At 36.1% G+C, this 22,740-nt stretch overlaps 1 protein-coding gene across 5 annotated transcripts in view; it reads left to right on the top strand.

The window, feature by feature from the left end:
* The window catches only part of PHTF2 (putative homeodomain transcription factor 2), a 75,817-nt gene that overhangs the window by 27,712 nt on the left and 25,365 nt on the right, over nucleotides 1-22,740 (top strand). For 4 of the 5 annotated variants that reach the window (XM_064444129.1, XM_064444145.1, XM_064444136.1 and 1 more), the window contains exons 3-7: nucleotides 5,198-5,254; nucleotides 8,991-9,060; nucleotides 11,619-11,777; nucleotides 16,836-17,001; nucleotides 17,694-17,858. In XM_064444129.1, coding sequence (XP_064300199.1) covers nucleotides 5,198-5,254; nucleotides 8,991-9,060; nucleotides 11,619-11,777; nucleotides 16,836-17,001; nucleotides 17,694-17,858 — 617 coding nt within the window. The remainder of the gene's footprint in view (nucleotides 1-5,197; nucleotides 5,255-8,990; nucleotides 9,061-11,618; nucleotides 11,778-16,835; nucleotides 17,002-17,693; nucleotides 17,859-22,740) is intronic. The other variant, XM_064444154.1, reaches the window with a different exon arrangement.

Genomic DNA, 22,740 nt, shown 5'->3' with positions numbered 1-22,740 from the left:
ATTTTAGTTATATAAAGAAATGTGATCAAATGCTTTCTGAGGTATTTGATTGGGAAGGAGTAAGTGCAGCTATTTTAGGTAATTTTAAGAAGTGCACATATCACTTAAAACCAGAAAACATTATGAAGAGCCTGCACTTAAAAAGGATCTAAAATTTATTTAATCCTTCAGTAAAGAGCTAGCTTTGTCAGGTGAGTTTAGTTTAGTTTTGTCAAATGTGTAATTGTATAACTTAATGTCCATGCCAAGTCACATACATGTTAATAATTTCTTTTGACAATTAATTACTTGTGAGGAGAAATTTTTTTTATTATTTCTGTTTTTAGGAAACCTATTTGAAAGTTTATTACGCTTAGTTGATTTAGGATGCTGAACACCCACTTTTCCACTGTGAAAGAAGACTGGCATAGTTTTTAGTCTTTTGCATGTAATCCCTTATATGCTGAAAATTTTAATAGCTGCTTGAAGAATAGTTGTTAATTCTGAAAATACATAAAGGAACAGAATTGCTGTTATCTTCTTTAGTCAGAGTTTATTGAGGCACAGTATCTTGAGAACTGAACATTTTAGAGGTAACTGATTTGGATAGACTGGATAGAATCTTGGCACTGAGGAAGCCTGGGACGCATGATTTAAACTAAATGTGTAGAAAATAACACCTACTAGTTTATCTAGTTCTGCTACAGGTAGGTTTTACCACAATTTTTTTATGCCTATGACATATTACTGACAAATTTCCTACAGCAGAGTAGTGTTGCTGTTGGTGCTTGGTGATGAAATTTAAAAATTATAAGATAGGCTTGTTATCTAACCTTAATTAACAACTAATTAAAAAAAGGTCAAGGGAGATTTTTGGTGTTATTTTCTGCCAAATCTTAAGAAATAAATAAACAAGTGCTATAGAATACAAACTTCAGATCCTCTTCAATTACGTGTTTTTTAAATGATTTGTCACAGATATTTATTCTAAGATTAAAATTGGGATATTGTGTTGTATAGTTTGCTAGTAAAAAGTCTATTGCCAGTTGTAGACTGGACTGATGGACTGAACACGTCAGTGACAAGCTATTATACAAAGTCTTACACTAAGTCTTGAAGAGATTTTAAAAGCATTACTTATTGTTGCATACTTAAAAATTAGACAATTTTTGGACCCTTGTATTTTGTACTTTAAATTTTCTTTGAAGGATACTGCAGAACTTGCAGCTGTAATGGGTGAGACTCCAGGTAGAGTGGGTGGGTTCAGAAGTATATAGGTGCTTTTGTTGATTGGGGTCTTCTTGTTGGCCTCACAGTTCCAGGCATGGGAAGTTTGAACACCTGTGGAGGAGCCCTGGGGACAGTTGCACATTGAGGGAAAGCTTGCTTTGATCAAGCTTTGTGTGCATTTAAATTCTTCAGTTTGGAAACATTAATGATCTTACCTCTAGAAGGTTATTCCTTCATTTTATTTGCCTTTAGAGCTTAATTTCTTTGGCATAGCTTGATGTTAGGCTTCTTTTCAGTGTCCTGCAGGTATGTACAGTTTTAAAGGACTGTATGAATAGCCAAGAGCTAGAGCCTACATGCAATCATTTGACAACTTAATATTTAGATTTAACATAAAATATAATTTAGATGCAAATACTTGTAAATCAGAACTCTTTGAAGATGGAACTGACTGGTGCTCTCAATTATTTAAAACTGGGAAGGTTTGCTAGTATTAACTTACATTCTTGAACTCATTCAGGAGTTACATTCTTGAATTTAATTCATAGAGGTGTCTAGCTTGTCTGGGAATCATTATATGTTATAATTTAGCTTGTTGTCCATGAAAAACGCTTTTCAATGAATTCTGCAAGATATGTTTCACAAACTGTAAATGTGTTTTCCTGACATAAGGTAGAAGAGAAAAAAACCTTAATGCCTGTGTTTTTCACTCGCCTTGTTTCAGTAACACTAGTTCTACCTGTTTTTGTTTAATGTGGGAAATGAAGTGTGCCAGTATGCTACTTTATAACGATATCTTTGTTTTCCTGTCTTTCCTTGTGACACACTTGCAAGAGAAGTATAGAGGGATGCTTATGCAGACGGAGAAGGGAAACAGAGTATTAGGTCTAAATTTGATGTGCTGAGCACCTATGCCTGCTCCCTGAAGTGCTTCTAATACATTCTTAAAACACAAAGAGGTGAAACTAGGTAGATTAAAAAAATAAAAAAAAATTGTGAGTAACTGTAATGATACTTGCTGTCTGTAACTATCCCTTTAACTCTTTTCAGTTTGCAACAGTATGCCTTTACTTAATAGCCCTGTGCTCAGATTTTAATAATTAAAGTTGATCAGAGGTGATTGGCCAGATCCACTAGTCTTAATAAAACAGTTGTAAAAGACCATCTCCCTTAAAGTTGTTTTGTCTCTCATTTTACCTCCTGCTGGAAGAATTACTTTGTAGGGCAATGCTAAAAGAAACACATGAATGGCAAAATCCCTACTTCTTGTATTTTGTGGAGCCAGAAGCTGCTACCTAGCCTTGAGGGAGAAGAAATATTTGTAGGAAAATATGAATAAGTCAAATTTTATATCAGTTAACTTCCTTGCCTCAAATGTTTTCTGGAATTTGTGTTTCCCAGAATTCCTTTAACAAATGGTCTGTTTTTTGTCAGTAAGAAGAATGCTCTTTTAAAGACTCTTTCAACCCCAGAGCAGTTTCAGCTATGAATGGAATTAGGAATACAGAGTTTGCTTTACAGCTTTATCAGCACAAAGGTTTCCTTCCGTATTTGTGTCTTGCATAATCAAGAGGGACACAGACTTGCATCCCTTTTTCTGTCTGTAGAAAGAAATCTGTTTTGGAAATGAAGAGGGGAGGACACAATATTATGCAGCACAAAAACCTCACTCAGGGCTCTTCTCAGTAAATTTCATGAAAAATAGGAAGACCTGAAATTTCATTTAAAATGTATTTAGAGAAAAAGCTAGAACAATTGGATATAAATGTCTGGGTGGAGTGGTTATTCAAGATACTGACTTTTTAATTGCTGGCTGTTATCCAGGTGGAGTTAGCTCTTAAACTTCCTTTGGTTTAATTACTTGAATTGTAGCAAGTGCTTAATTCTGCCCAGTACAGTGCCTGACTCCCTGTTATTTTCCACAGCCTACATTTTTTTCCAGATGAGAGATGCAAAGTATTTATTATTATTTCCAAAAAGCCAGGAGGTTTTTTTTTTTTGTCTAGAGTTTTAAGGTAGCAAACTATAGAAATTGTTTGGGTGCTTAGCTCTTGTGAATGGGAAATATTATTTAAAATTGAGAATAGGTAATTCAGTAATTCAATTCACTGTTCTCACTTTCAATTTTAAATATGCTTTGGAATTTACTGCTATAAATTTGATTTTTTTTTTTCTTTTTTGACCCTGATGGGTCAGGTTTAGAGGCACAGAAGATGCCTCTAGATTTTTTTTTTTTGTTTGTTAATGGGTGTGTTTGCCTGTTGGTTTCCCTGGATATCTTTTTACCTTTATGTTGAATCCTTGGTTAAAAGATCCTTTTTAACTAAGAATGCCTTTTTTTTTTTTTTTTTTTTTGTAAAACTAAAAATGAACACTGAAGACTGAAATTTTCTATTTCAGTCTTTGAATTGTCTTTGAAAAAGACAAATCAGAACAATGGTTTCTGGTTTAAGGTGTATGCACTCATGCTTGGGCCTTTTATGCTTGTTGCAGTTTGCCAACTGGAACGAGAAGTCATACTCTTGCAGTAAGATTTAATTTAAGCAGGTTCGCTCAAATGACAGGGATTCCTCTTGCCTCTCTGTTAGGTGTCTGGACTAAGCTGCTTGTATCACCTCTCTGCACAGACAGTAAAGGGACCCTGAATCTCAGAAGTGCGTTTGCCTTTCCCTCGTGACCTAAAAGCGATGTTGCACTTAACTGCTCCGAGTTTGTGGTGTGAATCAAAACGTGGCAGCGTGTATGCACATGCGTGTGGACACATGTGCATATGCCTAGGTAGAGCTGCTGGGATGGAAAGGTTTTAAAATTGACATAGTAAAAGAGATCATTACTGAATATTATCTGGAAATACTATTTGTGCAGAATCCAAAGCAACCTGATGACCTTTGATAACTTCTTAGAAAACTTGGATATATTGTCTCATATATTGACTTGTTCATGTCACTATCTTACACCTGAATTTCCTGAAGTGTAAGGTTGCCTTTCCTCAAAATATCTGACAGTCATAGAGTGGCTTTCTTGTATAAACAAGTACACAGTAATTTCTTAAATTAACTGTAGCTGATATAACCAATGGATATTTCAAATGGCAGGACTCAGTGAAAACTGGTCTTAGCGCTAGGATTTTAATAAGTGCTTGCAGGATCAACCTTTAGTCATTATGTGGTTCTGCTCTTACAGATAAATACACAAAGTTTTCTACAATGCTGTGGTGAGGTTAGAGTCTGGGAAAAAACAATTCCTTTTTACTCCAATTTTTAAACTAAAACTTGTTCACATTTAGGCAAAACTAAGGTTTTTAGAAGAGTTTCATTAATAACTAGACTAGTGGCTTAATGAGAGTGAACAAATTTGGGAACAGGTCTACTTGGAACATTATTTCATCAGTGCTTCAGTGGGAAAAAGTGCTGTTTCCTGATATTCTTTGTGTTTTCCCTGGCCTGTGATTTAGTTGATTACCAGCCTGATCAACTATTTTGTTGCTGTGCAATCTTAAGAGCTAAAGCTGAAGACAATGCAGCTGTAAAAGTGGGTGGAATGGAATGAGAAATACCGAGGGAGATGGCTTAAAAAATAATAAATTAATTGAAGGGATGAGTTCAACTAGATGTGAATGGTATTTTCTCTAAAGTTAACTGCAAGACGGTGTCAGTGTTCCTGCCGTAGGTCTGATCTCTGCTGGTATGGAGGCTGGAATCCCGACCTGAGTTAGGAGGTGGTCTGGTGTTCCCTGGCCTCTGACTGCACAAGTCCTGTGCTGAGGCTGAGGCTCCCTGCTTGCCTCTCCCCTCGGTCACAACTCGTTTACAGGCTAGGTAGATCCAGTCCAGCCAAGATGGAATAGAGAAGATAAAGGTTTCTTTGCAAATAAGTGTCCCCAAGGAAATAACCTGCTGTCTCCATGCTTGTCTCGTTAAAGATTGGTTTTGTTTGATCAGTGTCTTTTAAAAGCTAATGTAGATTTTTTTGTGTGTGTTCTCTTTAGATTGGGGCATATGATCAACAAATATGGGAAAAATCAGTAGAGCAAAGAGAAATCAAGGTAATAATATTATAGCATTTCACTTTTATTTTTTTTGGCCAGTTATCAGCAGTGCTGTCTCTGGCTGTGTACGCTGATGTAATTTACAATGAATGCGATGGTATTTAATACTGGTAAGGGAAAACCAGACTTCTGGGGTGTAACCAAATGTAACCGGCATACTATGCTCTATTTATTTTACATAATTAACAACTCTACAGCATTTAAAGTGCTGCATCTTTCTGTATGTCAGTGCATAGTTTTTCTTTTCAGTTATCTTAAGCCAGGGCTTAGTTCTTTTAGCACCTCTGTCTTTTGCTTTTCTTTGTAATGAATTCTAACATCAGTTATCTGAGCTCTCTTTACTTTCAGTTAGTTACCTTATACCTGCAGTTTACTTTTCCTCCTTTATGATGCTGTCATTGTTTTGTACAGTTTATTAGACTGGTAAGTACTTCAGGCTTTGTTTCTCTGAACAAGCAGTTTAACAGCATTCCTTGCATTTTGGTTTAACTAACAGTGCCATCAGTGTCTGCCGCATTGCTAAATTGTTTTGCAGAAAAAGAAATCAATCCTATATGTAATAGTTTTGTGGATTGTATATTATGCCATACGCCATGATGTTAAGGTTAATTGAATTAACGTTTTCTTGCAATTAACCTTTTTTCTTCAAATACCGCGCACAAGTAGTATGGTAGTATTGCATGAGTTCCAGGGAATTGCTAATTCTTAATGTTAGCAAAATGTATGTTGCTTCAGTTTCCCTGTGGGTGGGGGTTCCCCCCCCGCCCCCCCCCAGTGCTTTCATAGCTGACCGAAGTGTGCTGGGGGGATTTGTTTGCATTATGTGGAAACTGTTCCTGACCTGAACTACAGAGTTCCCCAATTTCTGTACCAAAAAAATCTACAAATTAACTTTTAGGTCAGGGCTGATGGTATTTTTAGAAGTGCTTCCAAACCCAATGCCTGGATCTTTGCCATGCTCCAAGGCCCTGTGCAGCGTGCCCCTTCCGCAGTGCCCCGCCCTGGGTTGGGGGCTGCAGGCCACGCCCCTTGCCACGCCCCCCGCCACGCCCCAGGGTGCACGGGGCAGCTCGGGTTAATCGGGGGAGCCCGGTGGGTGTTCAAGGGAGCATGCTTCCCTTGAAGGGTGACGGCGGTTGGTGCAGGCAGGAGCCTCGTGGTGCGGTCTGTCTGACGGGTGCTTTCGAAATGTTCCTGACAATCAGTGCGACTAATTTCAAACCGAGACCCTGGCCTAGCACTTGTTTTCAGGGTCCTTTCCACGACCCCAGTCGCCGTTACGACAGAAGTTCTTGTAACTAATGTATAATAGGATGTTATTAAAATAATTTATTGCAAATAATGCCTTGTGCTTATTCAAAATGCATCTCATTTGGCTCAGGAGTCCAATAGCTAACAAACTAATGACGGTGTCTCTATGAGTTTGTGTTGACTGAATTTAGTGTAATAATGGTTACACACTACTAACAGACTACTGAGTTCAAGTATTGCACGTTAGCACTTTAATCTCAAAGCTACTACAGTACTGTTTATAAATTAACTTTACTAAAAATCTAAAATATTACTTTTTAGTAGAAAACCTCTTGTGCAAAAGAATTTTTACAGTAATAGCAACTATTTTAAAGCATTTTTATTTCAAGTTTAATTTTCCTGTTAGCTAACTGAAATGTGTTCGGTGTGAAATAGAAAATATGTGAACTAACTGGAGGGATCTGAACAGTATGAACCAGTATGAATACTTTTCTTTAATTAACCCTAGTTTGAAACACTGCTGTTTTCCACATATATTATGGATATTTGTGATGCATTAAGAGAATGAAGAAGTTGCGTCTTAATAAATGGCATTCTTTCACTGCATGTGGCAAAAAGTAGAAGAACCAATTCAGTGTAATCCATGCACACTGAAACCGTTTAAGGCTTGATCAATGGAATTTTCAAAGAATGTGTCACCACTTCTTTTCCTATGAAAGATGCATCAAGTTATACTGTTGACTTATTTTTTTCAGAATTCTTTCTTTAAATTGAAAACATAATTTTAACCACGGTGCTAAATTTTTCCTAGAAATGTGCATGTGTTTCTAAGACACACATAAATCTTTATTTAGACTTTCAAGTAAAATCTTGTGGCCCATAAGCAGTAATACATTTGAAAATTATTATATCATTTAGGATTTTGTTTTTAAGCATTAGATCTTTTTATGAAATAGAGTGGCTCACTTATGCAAGATTTCACAAGAATCTGTAGCTGGTTCTAGAATTATAATAATTTCCAATTCTAATTATGGGTTTGTTTTCTTATTCCACATAAAATTACTGCAGTTTTAAGACTGCTGTTCTGTAAAAATCTTGCACGTAAAGCTCTATGCAGTGCTTAAGTCTACAATGCAACTGTTTTTGTGTATTCATCATCTTCAGAGCACATTTTGTCCTATCCGTGTTTCAGCTCTATGTATTAATTTTCTTTCCTTTCAAGCAAACCCTAATTTTTCTAATAGACACATCAGGTGACGACTATATATCTAGTTCATTGTGAACAGTTTGGTGTGTTTTTCTTTATTTTTTCTTTCAGCGTGAAAAATAAATCCAGTTGAATTTAGATGTGAGAAATATTATGAGTTGCAGTTACCTATTTGAACAATTTGCTTGATATTGTTCTTATGAAGATCACCATGACCAGATTTCACTGATCTTTCTCTCATGGAGAATCATTTCACTTTTATGCTTTCATATGAATTGGGTATTTACATTTAAGTAATAAATGTTTTTGTGTGTGGATAAAGTATGACAGTGGTGGAAATCTACAGTTCACCAGTGAATTTAACTGCTTTTTGAATGAAAACAGTTAAACCACTTCCATCATAATTACATTTGTATGTGAAAATTTTTTTAAATGCAATATTTTACTCTCTATGAATTTTACTCTGTGGAATCATTATTGGCTGGTGTGGCCAAGAGCCTAATCTAAAGGAATCAGAATAAACTCATAGCTATCTCTGAGTCTTGAGACTGTACCATCACATTTCAGAATTAAAAACAAAATTGAAGGTTTTGCAAGATAGTGTGGCCCTTCAGCGAAAGAAGGTACTGTTTCTAAAAGACAAAATAAGATTAATTTTTTTCTCCTGCTTCTTTCCTGTTATGTGGGCTTTTACCCCCCTCTTTTTAATAGACTAATCCAAATGCACTATTAAGAAAAAAATCAATACTTTTCTATAATTTGGATTTCTGACAGCGGAACTTGCTGATTAGTGGCTCTTACATTACAACATGATTCACTATCTAAATTTGGGATTAAGGAATTGCAATGTAAGCATTTTGTGAAGTTTAATTAGTCATCTAAGGAGAAAAGAGATTCAGGGAAGTAATTTGTTGCAACAGTTCTGAAAACCTCCTATAAATGCGTTACTAATTCTTGCAAGCTTGTGCATATGTCTGCATAATCCCAAGCCATGGGAGATGAGTGCTCAGTGCTTAACTATGTTTGAAAAATTACCTAATGGGTCAGTAATTGGTTGGGTTTTGTTTAGATTATAAAGTGTGCAAAAGGCATTTATTATGCCTTGTTCCTTGGAATGTTTATTTTATAGTGCTTTAAATCTATGAAGTTGACACATTTGACTGAATTTTCAGTAACAGTATAGGTTAAATACAATTACTGACCACATTCATATTTTTTCTTTCATAATATCTCTCATCTGCATGAATGCATTTTGATAGTATTTGCCTATTGCAGGGTTTGAGAAACAAACCAAAGAAAACAGGACACGTGAAACCAGACCTCATAGATGTTGATCTTGTAAGAGGTAGGTCCTGAGCTAGAAAAAGCTGAATTTCTCAGTATAAAAATAACTGCCATCAGTGTCTTGTAACAAAAGTGTATTGGGAAGTATTAAAAAACAACAAAAAACCCCGAAAACCAACCAAAAAACCCACAGAACCCAAACAAACAGACAAAAACCCCAAACAAACAAAAACCAACCAACCCTACATAACTCCTCTCTAAAAAAGATGGATGAGAAATATTAAAAGAAGACCTCTTAGTTAAAATGAAGGCTTAAAAACTTGATTTAAATTCTGTTGTATAATTTAGACTTCAAAAGAAACATATGGATTGTCATGGATTAAAGTTTTTGAATTATTAGTTCAGAAATCTCCTATTACCATGCATTCAGACTTCTTCCAAATCTTATGACATCTAGAGGAAAGGTTATGTTGAAATTTCTGGAAAGCAAAAATTGTATAGGCCTTGAATATTGCTCGCCTGTTTAAAATAACAAAACAGCAACAGAAGGTTAGATGATGTGAGACTTTTGAAAAGTCTTTTTTTAGTCTAAATTTATTTTATCTTTAATTTCGCACATATCTGGTAAAGGCTAGGAAAAATATTATTTAGCATTTTTTCCCATGAGCTCAGCAGCCAGCATGGTCTCCTGAATCCATTCCAGGTAGTGGTCTTTGAATTCAGCCTTGAATTAACTGAAGCACCCTGCTGTGCACTCACCCTTAGAGATACACAGGCACCCTCACACCCAGAGCTGCCCTTTAGAGACCCTCTCACCCCCTTGCTCCCAGGATGCTTCACCCCTTCACCAGTTAGTCTGGCTTGATCTTTGCTAGCACCAGCGTGCTCACTCGCACACCTGCACTCGCTCAGGTTGCTGGCACCCGGCCCCCCGCCTCATGCTCTGACGCCTGAGTGCCGGTACTGGCACTCAGCCCCCCATGTGCATGCATGCACACAGAACACTGCCCCTCACCCAGGAGAGAGTTAGAGGAATTTAATAAGAAGATGGGACAGACTGCGCTGATCAGGTGTGTGGCACGGCCAGACAAGCAGCGTACTGACCAGCAGCTATGTACACGTAACTGGCCCTTTTTATCCCGACCTCTCAATTGCCCCACATTTGTTCCCCCCAAATCACCTAAACCCCTCCTTTCTCCCACCCTTGGTTCCCTAAACATCCCATAGTAAGCCCTATGCAGTCTGAGCTCCTTTCCCCCTGCATCCCACACCCCTGGGGAGCAACCTCCTTCAGCTGAAAGGTGATCGGGAGAGCTTCTCCCCATGGCTCATGGTGATGGTTTGGGCTCTTTCTGCTGGGAGGGCCCTGGGAGGGGCCTGGTCAAGGTTTGCCTTCCTTGATTTGGATTCCCACCTGCCCTTGTGCCTCTGTCCTGCTCTGGCCTTCTGGAGATGGCCCTGTGATGGGCTGATGGCTCCAGGATTGGTCTAGAAGAACCCCAGCAGGGTATTATTTGGGCTCACCCTCCTGTCATTGTCTCTTTGAGCTCCTCTGAGGGTGTGCAGGCGAGCTTTTATCACATCACTTAACAATATAGCTTTTTAAAAATGGGAATGTGAGAGAGAAAAACGAGATCAAATAACATGTGAACTTTAAAGAAGCAGAACTGAAAACTAAATGTTTGTAGGAATTAAGCAGCAGTGGACCACTTCGATATAGTCATATACATGAATAACATTTAAATGACTGCTCTGCCTGGATGTCTAAGTTGTCATTAAAGTAGTTCCAATACTGGCAGTGTTTTACCTGTGCCAGCACAGAACTTGCTAATGCCGGTTCTGCTTATGAACAAGGTGGAGATGGTGTAACAGCACACAGTAGTTGCTCTTTCCAAGCAGTAACCATGGCATAATTTAAGTCACAGCCCCATTAAATAAATGTTACACAATTTTCTAGCTGCCAGAGAAGTGGGAAATTTTAGGAAGAAAAAGAAATGGAGGGATATGAGAAAGGATATTTCAATGAGCGAGATGAAAAATGGTCTAGAAGCAGAGACAAAGATAAATTATTCTTTGGGTGGCTTCCCTGCTCCTGGGGCTAGTCCTTAGTTGGCCCGATACTCCTCTATTCTTCTCAACCTTATTCCATTTTCCCAAATGGCATGGCTGGAGCAATTTACAGATGTTGATATTTTAGACCCCTTTGCTGTGTTGGGAAAAGGGTCTGCTGTGCCTGCACGGGCATGTGGAGTTTTTATATGACTTTCTGTTGCTTCATATCAAGTTTCTGATACCTCAGAGAAACAGAATAATTTCTTAATAACTTATTTTTAAATAATTTTAATATAGTAAGAGATGGCAACATCTTGTTACTCACACATTCCAAAATCTGGGTGTTTGTAGAAGTTCCTGATAATGGCAGTCAAGAGTGCACCAACAATTTGTGCAAATTTTGGATTGAGAAGATAGTTATTTAATTGAGCGATTATTAAACGTAATTATTTTAATAAATCTCATATTTCTACCATTTCACTATCTTAACTACTCTGCTATTGAACAGCTAGTTATTATTAGCCATAACAATGAAATATATAAATTTTTTTTTTCTTTTTTTTAAAGGATCTGCTTTTGCTAAAGCAAAACCTGAAAGTCCTTGGACATCTCTGACCCGCAAAGGAATTGTGAGAGTTGTTTTCTTTCCATTCTTCTACAGGTGGTGGCTACAAGTGACATCAAGGGTCATCTTTTTCTGGCTGCTGGTTCTTTACCTTCTTCAAGGTAGAGTTGGATTACAGGATCAGCTTCAACTGAGTGCCTTATTTTAACCATATGGAAGCTGCTGTATGTTACATGGTTCACTTTATGCTGTTAAGGTTCATGCCAATATTTCAGAAAAGCAGTCCCAAGCATGTGTCTTTTGATTAATATTTTTTTTGCATATATAAAGGGGGGCATACTGAAAATTTAAGGATTTACTGACAGGCTTTCTTCAGCATTTAGCACACGTTAGTTTGTCATCTCTGTGTATAATTTAGGCTTCCAGGACTATCTAACTTAGTTCAGGACTGAGCAATATCAAAAAAAACCCCCTTTGGCATAGGCAGTGCATTTTGTCTTGGGCTTTTGGTCCTTCTGGTACTTGTGCAGATCAGGAGCCCTGATCAAGAAGCAAAAAAGGCCAAACGTGCCGAGGTGCAGCCTGGTAGGATGATCTGTTCGACTGGTTTCCAGTTGTCCTTCCATGTGTTATTTTGTCACGTCAGCGGCAGTGAACTTCTAGTTTATACTTTAGTCAGAGCTCAGCCGTGCTCTTGAATGACTGACAAATGGGAGCTTATTGTCCTATGTCCTTCTGCTATCTTTTCCATTGCAATGGGGGGACTATGCATCTTAATTTTCTATTTCCTAGATTATAGAAGGACTTTTGCACAACTGTTAACAAACAGAAGTCAATTCACAGCTTTTGGGATGCTCAGTCTCGAGTTCTAGTAATCTGACTTCGTGATTCTCTTGATTATATGTGAAGTATATTAGAGGAAAATTAGAAAGGGAAGAAGGTAATGTAGTGAGTCAGTATCTAACAGTGTGAAAGTCACCAAAAGAATAAGTGTATCAAAAGCACGTGCAACAGAAATGGAACAGAAGGTTAATGAAAGTTGGGAGCAATTTAAGTACCCTGAGAAGCTGGCTGATAAGTTTTCCACTGAAATCCAATTAAAATGCAATATTACTTTTTCAATTTTGCCATCTGTCCGTGCAGTTGTGAATCACTGTATTATTTAGAAATTGTATTTAAAACAAGAAATGGAGGTAAAAAAAAAAAGACAGCGCCTCTTGTCTGATGATGCTAGCATCTATGAAATGAGTTTCACAGTGCCAGTGCCCCCAAATTTGAAATATTGATAAATATTCATGTGGTCTCCTATCAGAACTCCTTATGCCTATGTCCAAGATAGGTGCTTAAGAAGTATTGTTTGTTACATTAGCATTTGTGTATACTATGGTAAGCGATCCCAAAGTGTTAGTAATTTTAATCTCATTTATAATAATACAGGTAGTAAAATACATAAATTATAGTTTCTTTGTTACCATGTTTATAGGTGGCTTATTCTGAGAAACACCATTATAGTAATTTTTATGTTCCCATTCTTAAATTTATTTAAAGAATATACCCACACTTAATTTATGGAGCCTTCGTAAGACTCTAAAAGCAGCAACATAGTAAGACAGTGCAGATTCTGGGTGCAAGCAAGTTTTTTAGAACATCAATTACAGAGCTATCTTGTAATTAACTCTTTTTTTTCGCTCAGATTTCTTGGGATCTATGATTTACTAAAGTTGTGGTCGGAATGCATAATTTCCCTAATCCATATACTCTGTAATGTGACAAAATATTTCTGAGGTTGTGAATTAACAAATACTGGAAAAGAATGAATAGTATTCCATACTACACTATAATCCAACTGTTTTAAATACTTGTAATTTAATTTGTGCTGAATTAATTGCAGAGTTTTTGAAGGTTTTTGAAATCAATTGAAAGATTTATAATGTAGACATAAGTGAAATTAAATTGACAAAATTTTTTATGGGAAACTTATTTTGAAGAACCTCCCACAAGCCTCTCCTTCTAGCATTTCTATATAATTTTTGCTTATATTTTACTCAGAAGGTGTGCTCAGTTATTAATTTTGTACAAAATCGGTAAGGTAGCACCAAAATGTCAAGAATCTATTATGAAAGCTTACCAGCAGAACATTCAAATTCCAGTGTCCGTATTTCTGCCCTGAATCTGAATTTTGTGTTGTAGCTCGGAATTTTGTCATCGTGACAGCTTCTCACTGACGCTGTTGTAAAATGGTCTGACTATATTTTGTTTATGTATGTTTAGTTAAATTATTTTATTTAATTATGTATTTTCTATAGATTTATGATCTGCATTACTTGGTATTATTGCTTTGACCTTGATTAGCTTTAGCAGGATACTTGCGAGCACTTATGTAAGTCTACAGAAAAGAATTCTTTCCTCGGCTGTAGATTTAAACTCCAGTTTTTATTTGTATTGGCTTCCTTCAGTATAAAGTATGATTAGCAAAATGTGTGATAAGAGAACTACAGGAAAACGTTTTTTTGTCCAAGGTCACGGAACAGGCCAGTGAAATAAGGTAGAAGTAAAACCTTTTTCTTCTGACTCCTAATCCATTTAGTTTATAGCATTACCTCATTTTTACTTAAAAATGTTTCTATATTCTAATAGGAAAATGAATTGTGAAATTAAAGTGCATCTCTATTGTGTATTTCTTCAGTATGAAACAAGAAACTTTAATAGTGATATAATGATTGTTTATTGTGGTGAGATACATATATATGTATGTATGCGTTTTTAAACTTCGTAATACAAATATTTCAAAGCTTTAAATGCTATAAAATAAATATTTGTTGGTCTTTGAAATGTACAGTTGCTTTCTTTGATACAGCTTTTTGCTCTATGTGATATAATTTTGTCTGTTTCACAAAATAAACCACTGTAATTTAGAAAAATACAAGTCCAAATACTATAAATAAGTAAAGAAATTATTAAAAGTGGTGTGAGAAATTCTGTTCCGAGACCTAGCTGTTGGTAGGAGCAATTCTAGGATGATCAGAACTATAGTGTATTCACACACCATGCAGAAAGAAGTTCTTGGATTTCCCTCCCATCCTTCTGAAAAGATCAGGAGATTGGTAACATCTTAAATCTGTGTGAAACTTCATGGTGGGAACCTGCAGTCTACAGATTTGTATCTTCTGAAAGATTATTTCTTCTATATCACTCTGCTTTGCTGAATGTTTTTTAAGTAGCAGAAGAAATTTTGTAGTGAAGTTTGAAATTATTTTGTGGAGGCCTACTCCTGCAAATCATTTCATGTGGATCTGTGGAGCTCTGCGTTCTCAGAAGTATATGTTTATCCAAATCGTATGGTAGGAGTCAAAATTGGCTACTTATTTACACTTTTATGCCTTATGAAGCTAATTGTATGTATGAGAAACTCAGATATGCTCGTTTAGAAAGAGGTAATACTATCTGCACCTTTTACTCTCTGTAAATTTTTTGTTTTTTAATAAGGTGGATTTCTGATTGATGCATATTTCTTTCTGAGAAACCTCATACAGCAGAATCTTGGTCCACGTATAGTAATAAAAGATACCCTGTGTGTTCTGCATAAGACTTCTGTGCTGTAATTTAGGAAAAAGACTGATGGGAAATCTAGAAATAGATCACCACAATCAAAAATAATTCCACTGTTTTGTACATTCATCGTGTTTCTAATGCTGGTTGCTTTGCTCAAGGTTATTTCATGAAAAACATGTCTAATCTTTTTGGTGGAAAACGTCACATCCAGGTATCTGCTGTGTTAGGCATGGCTTCTTGTGATATATTTTAGGTGTTTGAATGTGACACATAAATTTGCATGTGGCTGGAATTTTTTTCAATTAATTTTGGTAGAGAACTGGTGAAAGTTTTTGACCTTGTACTGTGTATTTCTTGTGCTAGGAGTAGGTCTAATATATGGGACTTCCACTTCTTAGTCGTACAAGAACAAACCCAAGTCGCTATGGGATGTGCAGATGTTAGGCACAGAGAATTATTCCCATTTTGTGCCTGAGTTGTCTCTTGGAGTTTCTGGGCTTTTTTCTTGATAGCTTCTCTCAGCTGAGTTACAGAATGCAGCACTTCAAGCCATAGTGGCAAAGCAACAAGGACATACAATAAGCAGAGAAAAGAGATCAATGGATTGCCTCTTCTGCCTGCCCCGTGCCTTGTTGAATGTGTTTAGTTTGACCTGAGGCCTGTAAAGACATTTCTGAGTTGTAGAAGTGGTTGGGCTCTGGGTACAGGAGCAAGAAGAGGTGCCTGTGTGTTGGCTATATATGAAAAGCTGTTTTATAGGGTTACAGAATTAACAGTTAACTAGGAAATTGGAAGCTGGTCCTTTTCCAACCACAAGTGCTAGTTGGAGTCCCAGACACTTCAGCTGGACTACCTCATAATTTACATGGTTTGTCTTTGATCTTTCCTTATTACTGGCAGATATACACAGAAGGATATATGAAATGTATACAGGGTTGCACTTACGCATGTCTGTCTATCCATATGGGCAATTTTGTCCTTTGACTGAATATGGAATTTAGTCTCAAGTCTGTTGGTCCTTACAGTGTCAAAATGGTTCCATAGAATCCCAGGCTAGTTGAGGTTGGCAGGGACTTCTGGAGATAGTCTAGTCCAAAGGCAGGGTCAGCTAGAACAGGTTGCTCAGGGCTGTGTCCAGTCAGGGTTTGAATATCTCCAAGGATGGAGAGACTTCAACCTGTCTGGACAACCTGCTCCTGGTTTGACGAGTCCTGCACTCACCTAACTTGTTGGATTGTGCCGCATCATTATAGATGATACAGAATTAAATTTATCTGGATTGCTTTAAGGATGACATTTGCTTTGTGTTTTTGTCTCCTACTGAAGTTTCACCTTAATTTAAAGTTGTTTCATGACAGATTTAGCTTTCCAAATGCGTTTTTTCTCCCCCTTGCTTCATTCGGCTGCCTGTTTTTTGAGAACAGCTATAATATCACAAGTGTGAGAGAAGAGATGGATAATAAGACAGTAGGCAACTGATTAGATCTTTATTAGTGCCTATTTCATTGCAATTATAATTCCTCCCTCTCAGAATTACATGGATTGGTTTAAAATGCAGGTAAAGGACTACATCTGACTGTTTCTTCTTTTAACAAAAGCCATATAATGAATTGGCCATTTCAGACATTCCAAATATTGAACTCAACTTCATTTCCCTTCTTTTCCAGTTGCTGCTGTAGTGTTATTCTGTACAGCCCAAAGCCCACATAATATACCTCTGACTGAAGTAATCGGGCCGATATGGCTAATGTTGCTACTTGGAACTGTGCATTGTCAGATTGTTTCAACACGAACTCCTAAGCCACCTCCCAGCACAGGGGGTAAAAGAAGAAGGTATAGTCTATGTTAAAGTACTTATTTAGGATTGTTAAACTATTCTAAAGAATATGCATGAAAAAATGTAGGGGTTCACAGTCTCTGCTTTGCAAGAGATGAGAAATTGGTGCTCTGCTTTTATCTGAAATTTTAAAATGGGTACTTAATTTGTGCTCTTTAACTTTTATGCATTGACTAATTTGTTCATTTTTAAAAAATTTTAATGCATTGAATCTTCCATTTTGCCTCAAAACAGTTTGTATCTGAATAGTGGTGGGGTGACAGTATTTATATTACTGCAAATTTAGTTTTAGAACTCTGTGCACTGCTGACTAATGAACTCTGGGAAACATACATTAAAGGAGATGCTGTCAGAAGCGTGAAACTTAAGTCTTCCAGCACTTCACCGAATATGGTTTGCTACAGTGAATTGTCCATTTCCCATTAAAAGGAAAACCTCCAGTAGAGAATTTTGCAGGTCTAAGCCTGTGATGATGAGATGAAATGTATTTGGGGTTTAAGTGTTATGATAATGAAAAGTATTATGCTTAGTTTTATTAAATGGAGTTTATTAAATTGACATGATAAAGCTTTAGCAAAATATTTTGAAATCTTGCTTGTTTTTGCATGCTTAAACTGCTGAACACATTATAGGACTAGTAGATTGCACTTATAAAGCTACCTTCCAATTTTAATCTCTTCTGATGAAGGAAATTAAGGAAAGCAGCACATTTGGAAGTACATAGGGAAGGAGATGGCTCTAGTACCACAGATAACACACAGGAGGGAACAGTGCAGAGCTACGGTACAAGCACCTCTTGCAGTATTGGCGCTGTCTTCAGAGATATCTGGCATGCTGCTTTCTTTTTATCAGGGTTTGTATTTATTCAAGGCTTACATATGTGTCAGAAACGCAGTATCCCTTTTCTAAATAAATAAACATTGTTGTAATGATTAAACTTTTGTTGATCTAGTTTTTGTTCTTAATAGTAAACTCATCTCAGTATTTGAACATGTACTAATGTGTTGTTTCTTGACTTTTGCAAATGCTGATGCAATGATTTTGAAAAGACATTGAATTAACTTTAAGATAAATTATATTTTGATGTAGGAGTACTCTCTGTGGGCTATCAGGAATGAACCAACTCAGTTTCTCAGTTTTAATCCAATGAGAAAATTTGGCTCTTGAATTTTACTTTATTACATTAGCTGCTTACTACTCTGAGAGAATGCTTATTTAACTCTTATCACCATCATCAATTCACACACTTTTTCTGAAGGAAAAGCCTTCAGGATTCAAATAGGCACAGGGTTTAGTTTATAAATAAACATTGAAGATACATTTTCTGATGATTGGAAGATACATCTAACCCTGTTACATTCCAGAGCTGTTTTGCAAATGATCGATCTGCTAATGCAGTGCTCTGGGCAATTAAAAAGTTTTTGTTTTTTTTTTTAAAAAACAACATTCTGTAGCAGTCTGTGTTCAAGATATGCTATATACGCAGCATTGAGTGCTATATAGCAACATTTATTAACAAGAGAAAATATGCTCATAAAATAGTGTGAAATTGAATAAAGGGATACTGCAACTTATTATACTGATATTTTGTTGTGCATGTGGCATCTTAAATATGGCAACACTAACACATCTGTCATAGTTGTGATATGTGCTCTTAACCACTGGTAAAGCTTATGTTATGTTACATTCTGGGAATATCTAGTTGAAACTTCGGAGAAGTTCTAAAAATGTTTAAAGATATTGCAAGAGGAGAGTTCATTTGACTTTTTCCTGTGTAGATGAAGTTGACAAACTATAAGTCACAGTAATAGACACCACTGCTGTTCTTTGGATATGTAGGCATTGCTTTCTGGTATGTTTGGAGTGTAATCTTGTAAATTTTTGAATGTTTTCCATTCATTGAAGATGCTGATCTACAATAAGAGGAGAAATGTTGGAACATTCATTTTTTCCTTACCTTCCCTTGTACTGGGCTCAGAGAGTTTTCAGTTGAGAAGGACTGTATGGGACTTGCTAAGGACTTGTTTAAACCATTTAATGAGAGGTAGTGTGGGTGTATATATAGATATTAAGCCTCAATGATGACTACTTAGTATACGCAGTATCTTCAAAGGATAAAGAACACAGAGAGACTGAGAATGCTGAGAAGCCCTTAGTCATTTGTTACCACTTCAATTGCAGAGGCAAGTTGTTTGTATGTCTGGAGCCATACAAACCATATCAGGAACATGTCCAACTGAAGAATATCCTTTTTTCCCCAGGAGATCATGCAGATCACTTTCTTCATGTAATTTCTTTCATGGTAATGCAAACAGTTTTGTCAGCACAGTGGGATGGCAGAATGGGGCTGGGAATGAGTAAGCAGGAGCGCAGCGTGGAGTAGTTTACTTTACTTGGTGATTTTGCTGAAGATCTTACGAAATCTCAGTGCAGGGAAGCTGTATAGTGACATCTGTCCTGTTTCTTAAGACATATTTTGAAGCTCTTTAGAAAGCAGATTAGAATGTCTCAGTAGTGTTTATTTACAGCACTTTTTCCACATATGTTAAGCTTTGAGATACCATTTTCTGGAGTTTTAAATATAGGTTTTAAACACATGGTTTCAAAATTAACCTCAGAAATTATGTTCTTTGCTTTAAGGCAGGACCCTGTGTACCTGGACCATTTTCCTATGCTCAGGTCGTTGGCAACCTGGAACTGTGTATTCAGTAAACATTCTTTTGAATGGCAGAACTCAGTCTGACTAATAAAATATAATTCTAAACTTTAATTCAGCAGAAGGGCAATTTATAAAATACTGATTACTAGTTTCATTGGAAAGAAGGGCAATATCCAAATAGGTAGTTTATTAAAAATATAGTACTGATTTGGGACTTTGCTCTCTTACTCAAATTATGGACACCTTACAATTGTAACTTCTTTAAAAGTTTTGCAGCATGAACAGGAAGAAGAGGGATTTTTTGGCTAACCCCAGTGAATATAATGGGAATAGAATACTTGACAGTGAAAATTTACAGATTTTCTTTATGAAAATCTTCCTCAGTATTTTCTCTAGCTAAGATATGAGTAAGACTGAAAGTAATTATTGACATAGCTTTTGCCATATGTTCAAGCTTTTTAAGAGTTTGGATTTATTCATGGTGTTGTCCTGTCTTGCTCTTAAATACTTTTAATTCTAGTATTAAATTCTAAAAGTTGATTAGTGATCAAATATATGTAGTAATTCTAGGAAACTATACATTTCTTTCAGCTTAGGGAAGTATTGTTGATGTTAGTTACTGTTGTTTTTTCGTTTAACTCAGTATAGCGCATGAAAGCCTAACTTGAAGCCCAAATTTATGCTTTTCTGGCTTGAGGCTTATACTTAAACTTAGTGATTCTTACAAAAAAACCCCTTTGGTTTCTACATTAGAAACAAGTTACCTGTTTTTCAAAATGAGCCTTGGTTGTTATCAGACTAGTATTTGTCTTGCAGTTTTAGCACTTAAACATTACCTGAGTAGCGAAGGTCTATTTGAAAAAAACACACATACATACATTCTGTTTTTCTCTTCTCTTTTCCTACTCAACTGTTTGAGGCTACTTCTTCCTATTAGTTTTCAGGTTTCATGTGAGATGTATAAACACTTCTCAAATCAAGCTTGGAAGGGTTGTCCTGTTACTCTACAGCTTAGTAACTTGTGGAGTAAGCCCCTCTTGACTGGATGTGCATATATATGTATGTGGTGAGAACTGCATTCCCTTTTGCACTGTTAAAAAATTTTTTTAAAAGTGCCAAAAGTATATTTAATGCATTAAAAATTGGCCTCTCTGGGTTTCTGCTTGTTGCAGATAATTTAATATTAGTGCTTCTTCCTTAGCGCTCACAGCTGAGCTTACTGAAACTTATTATTTTACAATGAGTTGCCACTGAAAGGCTGATACTCACTTTATTCCAGAAGTGGAACAGCAAATTTTCCCATTAATTAATAAGTTAAGCTTTCTCTTCCTTCATTTGTCTTATATTAATTAACTTAGTTGAACAATAACATTATGGAATGGCACAGAAATTAAGTTCTAACATGTTTACTGTTGACAGTTTGACCTTTTTGTCCAAAGCCTCAATAATGTTTTAGATGATCCTCTTAGCGGACTTAAAAATTAAAACTCTGTATGTGAGCTAGCACATTGGTAATGTGCAAACAGGAGGCTTAATAACTGCTTTTTCCACCACAAAACACATGCTAAAGCATCTTGCTGTGTGTTTATCTTTGTAAGCTTATAATAAAATTAATCCATGCAAATATATAATAACTACAGAAAGTTTTTCTTTTGATTTTGTAGTCATTTAGAAATAAAGTTGACTCAGGTTTTTGGGAATAGTTCAGGGAATAGTAGGTGAGTTCTACAGCTTCCTACAAGAGAAGTGGAACAGCAGTTACTTTGGTTTAAAAAAAAAAATACAAATGCTGTTAGTCTTTTGCCGGGAAGACGTGAGGGATGGTGGAATGAGATTAAAGATGGGAAAGGAGGATAAAACACCTTAGTAACATTGTCTCTTCTCTTCATTATTTCGTCTGCCTTCCAACAAATGAATGGTTCCTTTTTGGATTTTTCCATTTTATACAGCTCTCCTTAGCCATTTTTTTTGTGTTCAGGTCTCCCTTGTATATGTGGAATACCTTATCTTGGGAGGAATGTGAGGCGACTATCCCAATTCTCTTGATTCATTCAATGTATATATTAATGAGGAATTTGATCTTCTGCTGTGTAATCCAAGCTCTCACAGAATGCCTCACTCCTTAAAGGCAGTGCATATTCCCTCACAGGGGCACAAGACCAATCGAACAGATTCGTGATAGTTTAATGACCTATGTCCAGTGTTCTACTTTTAATAAAAATAAAAAATCTGGAAACCTGATTTATAACACTTTTTTTTTTTCTTTCCCCACAAGTGGTCTGTGAATCTAACAAACAAAATCTAATAAGTCCAAGATATTAATAGCTTTTTTGATTATTTTTTTCCATGTCATTTACTTTGAGAATACAGAAGCTTAAGTGAAGACTTAAAATAGTCTTTATTATAAGGTAGCAAGCTGCTATTCCTTTTCATTCCTTCATCGACTGTGCTTTCTAATTTGGAAGTGTAATCATCCAAACGTTTGCTTTGAGAAAGCCTTTTTCGGGCATTAGATATTCTTGCTGCTACAGCTATTGACTAGTTAAGGGCCTTGATATCTAGAGAATATTACAAAATCTGTTAATCAGTATGAGTAGTCTTAAGAATAATACCAAAGTGTAATTCATGAACTTATTTTGGTATTTGAAAACACGCTTAATTAGTGTTTGTAAGATATATTGAAATATGTTGTTGAGGTGTTACTAGATAATATGAAAAAGGATAAATCACCTTCTGTTTAGTAGAGTTTTCAATAAGCAGAATGTATTTAAAACAACAACAAGAAAAAAATCTGTGTACAGAGTACTAAACAGCATGCTTGTTTGCAGCTTCAGGAAATGGCATACTTGCTTTGAATGAATAACACTTAAAGAAACTTTTAACATACTTTTTTTTTTTGTTAAGATGGAATAGAGAAGTTTCTCATTTACATTTGAGGCTGTGGTTCTTCTATTGCCAAAGTTGCTCTGGAGTTTTAGTTTTAAAACATAGGTTTCCTTTTCTTTCAGTAGCTAATGATATAATTTTCTTTCAGACACTGACAGTTTATTTTGTAACAATTTTAGGAAAAGATAAT

The sequence above is a fragment of the Phalacrocorax carbo genome, chromosome 1 (genome assembly GCF_963921805.1).
Source record: "Phalacrocorax carbo chromosome 1, bPhaCar2.1, whole genome shotgun sequence".
NCBI lineage: Eukaryota > Metazoa > Chordata > Aves > Suliformes > Phalacrocoracidae > Phalacrocorax > Phalacrocorax carbo.
Note: the sequence above shows the minus strand (reverse complement) of the source record. Positions and strands in the feature narration are given on the sequence as shown.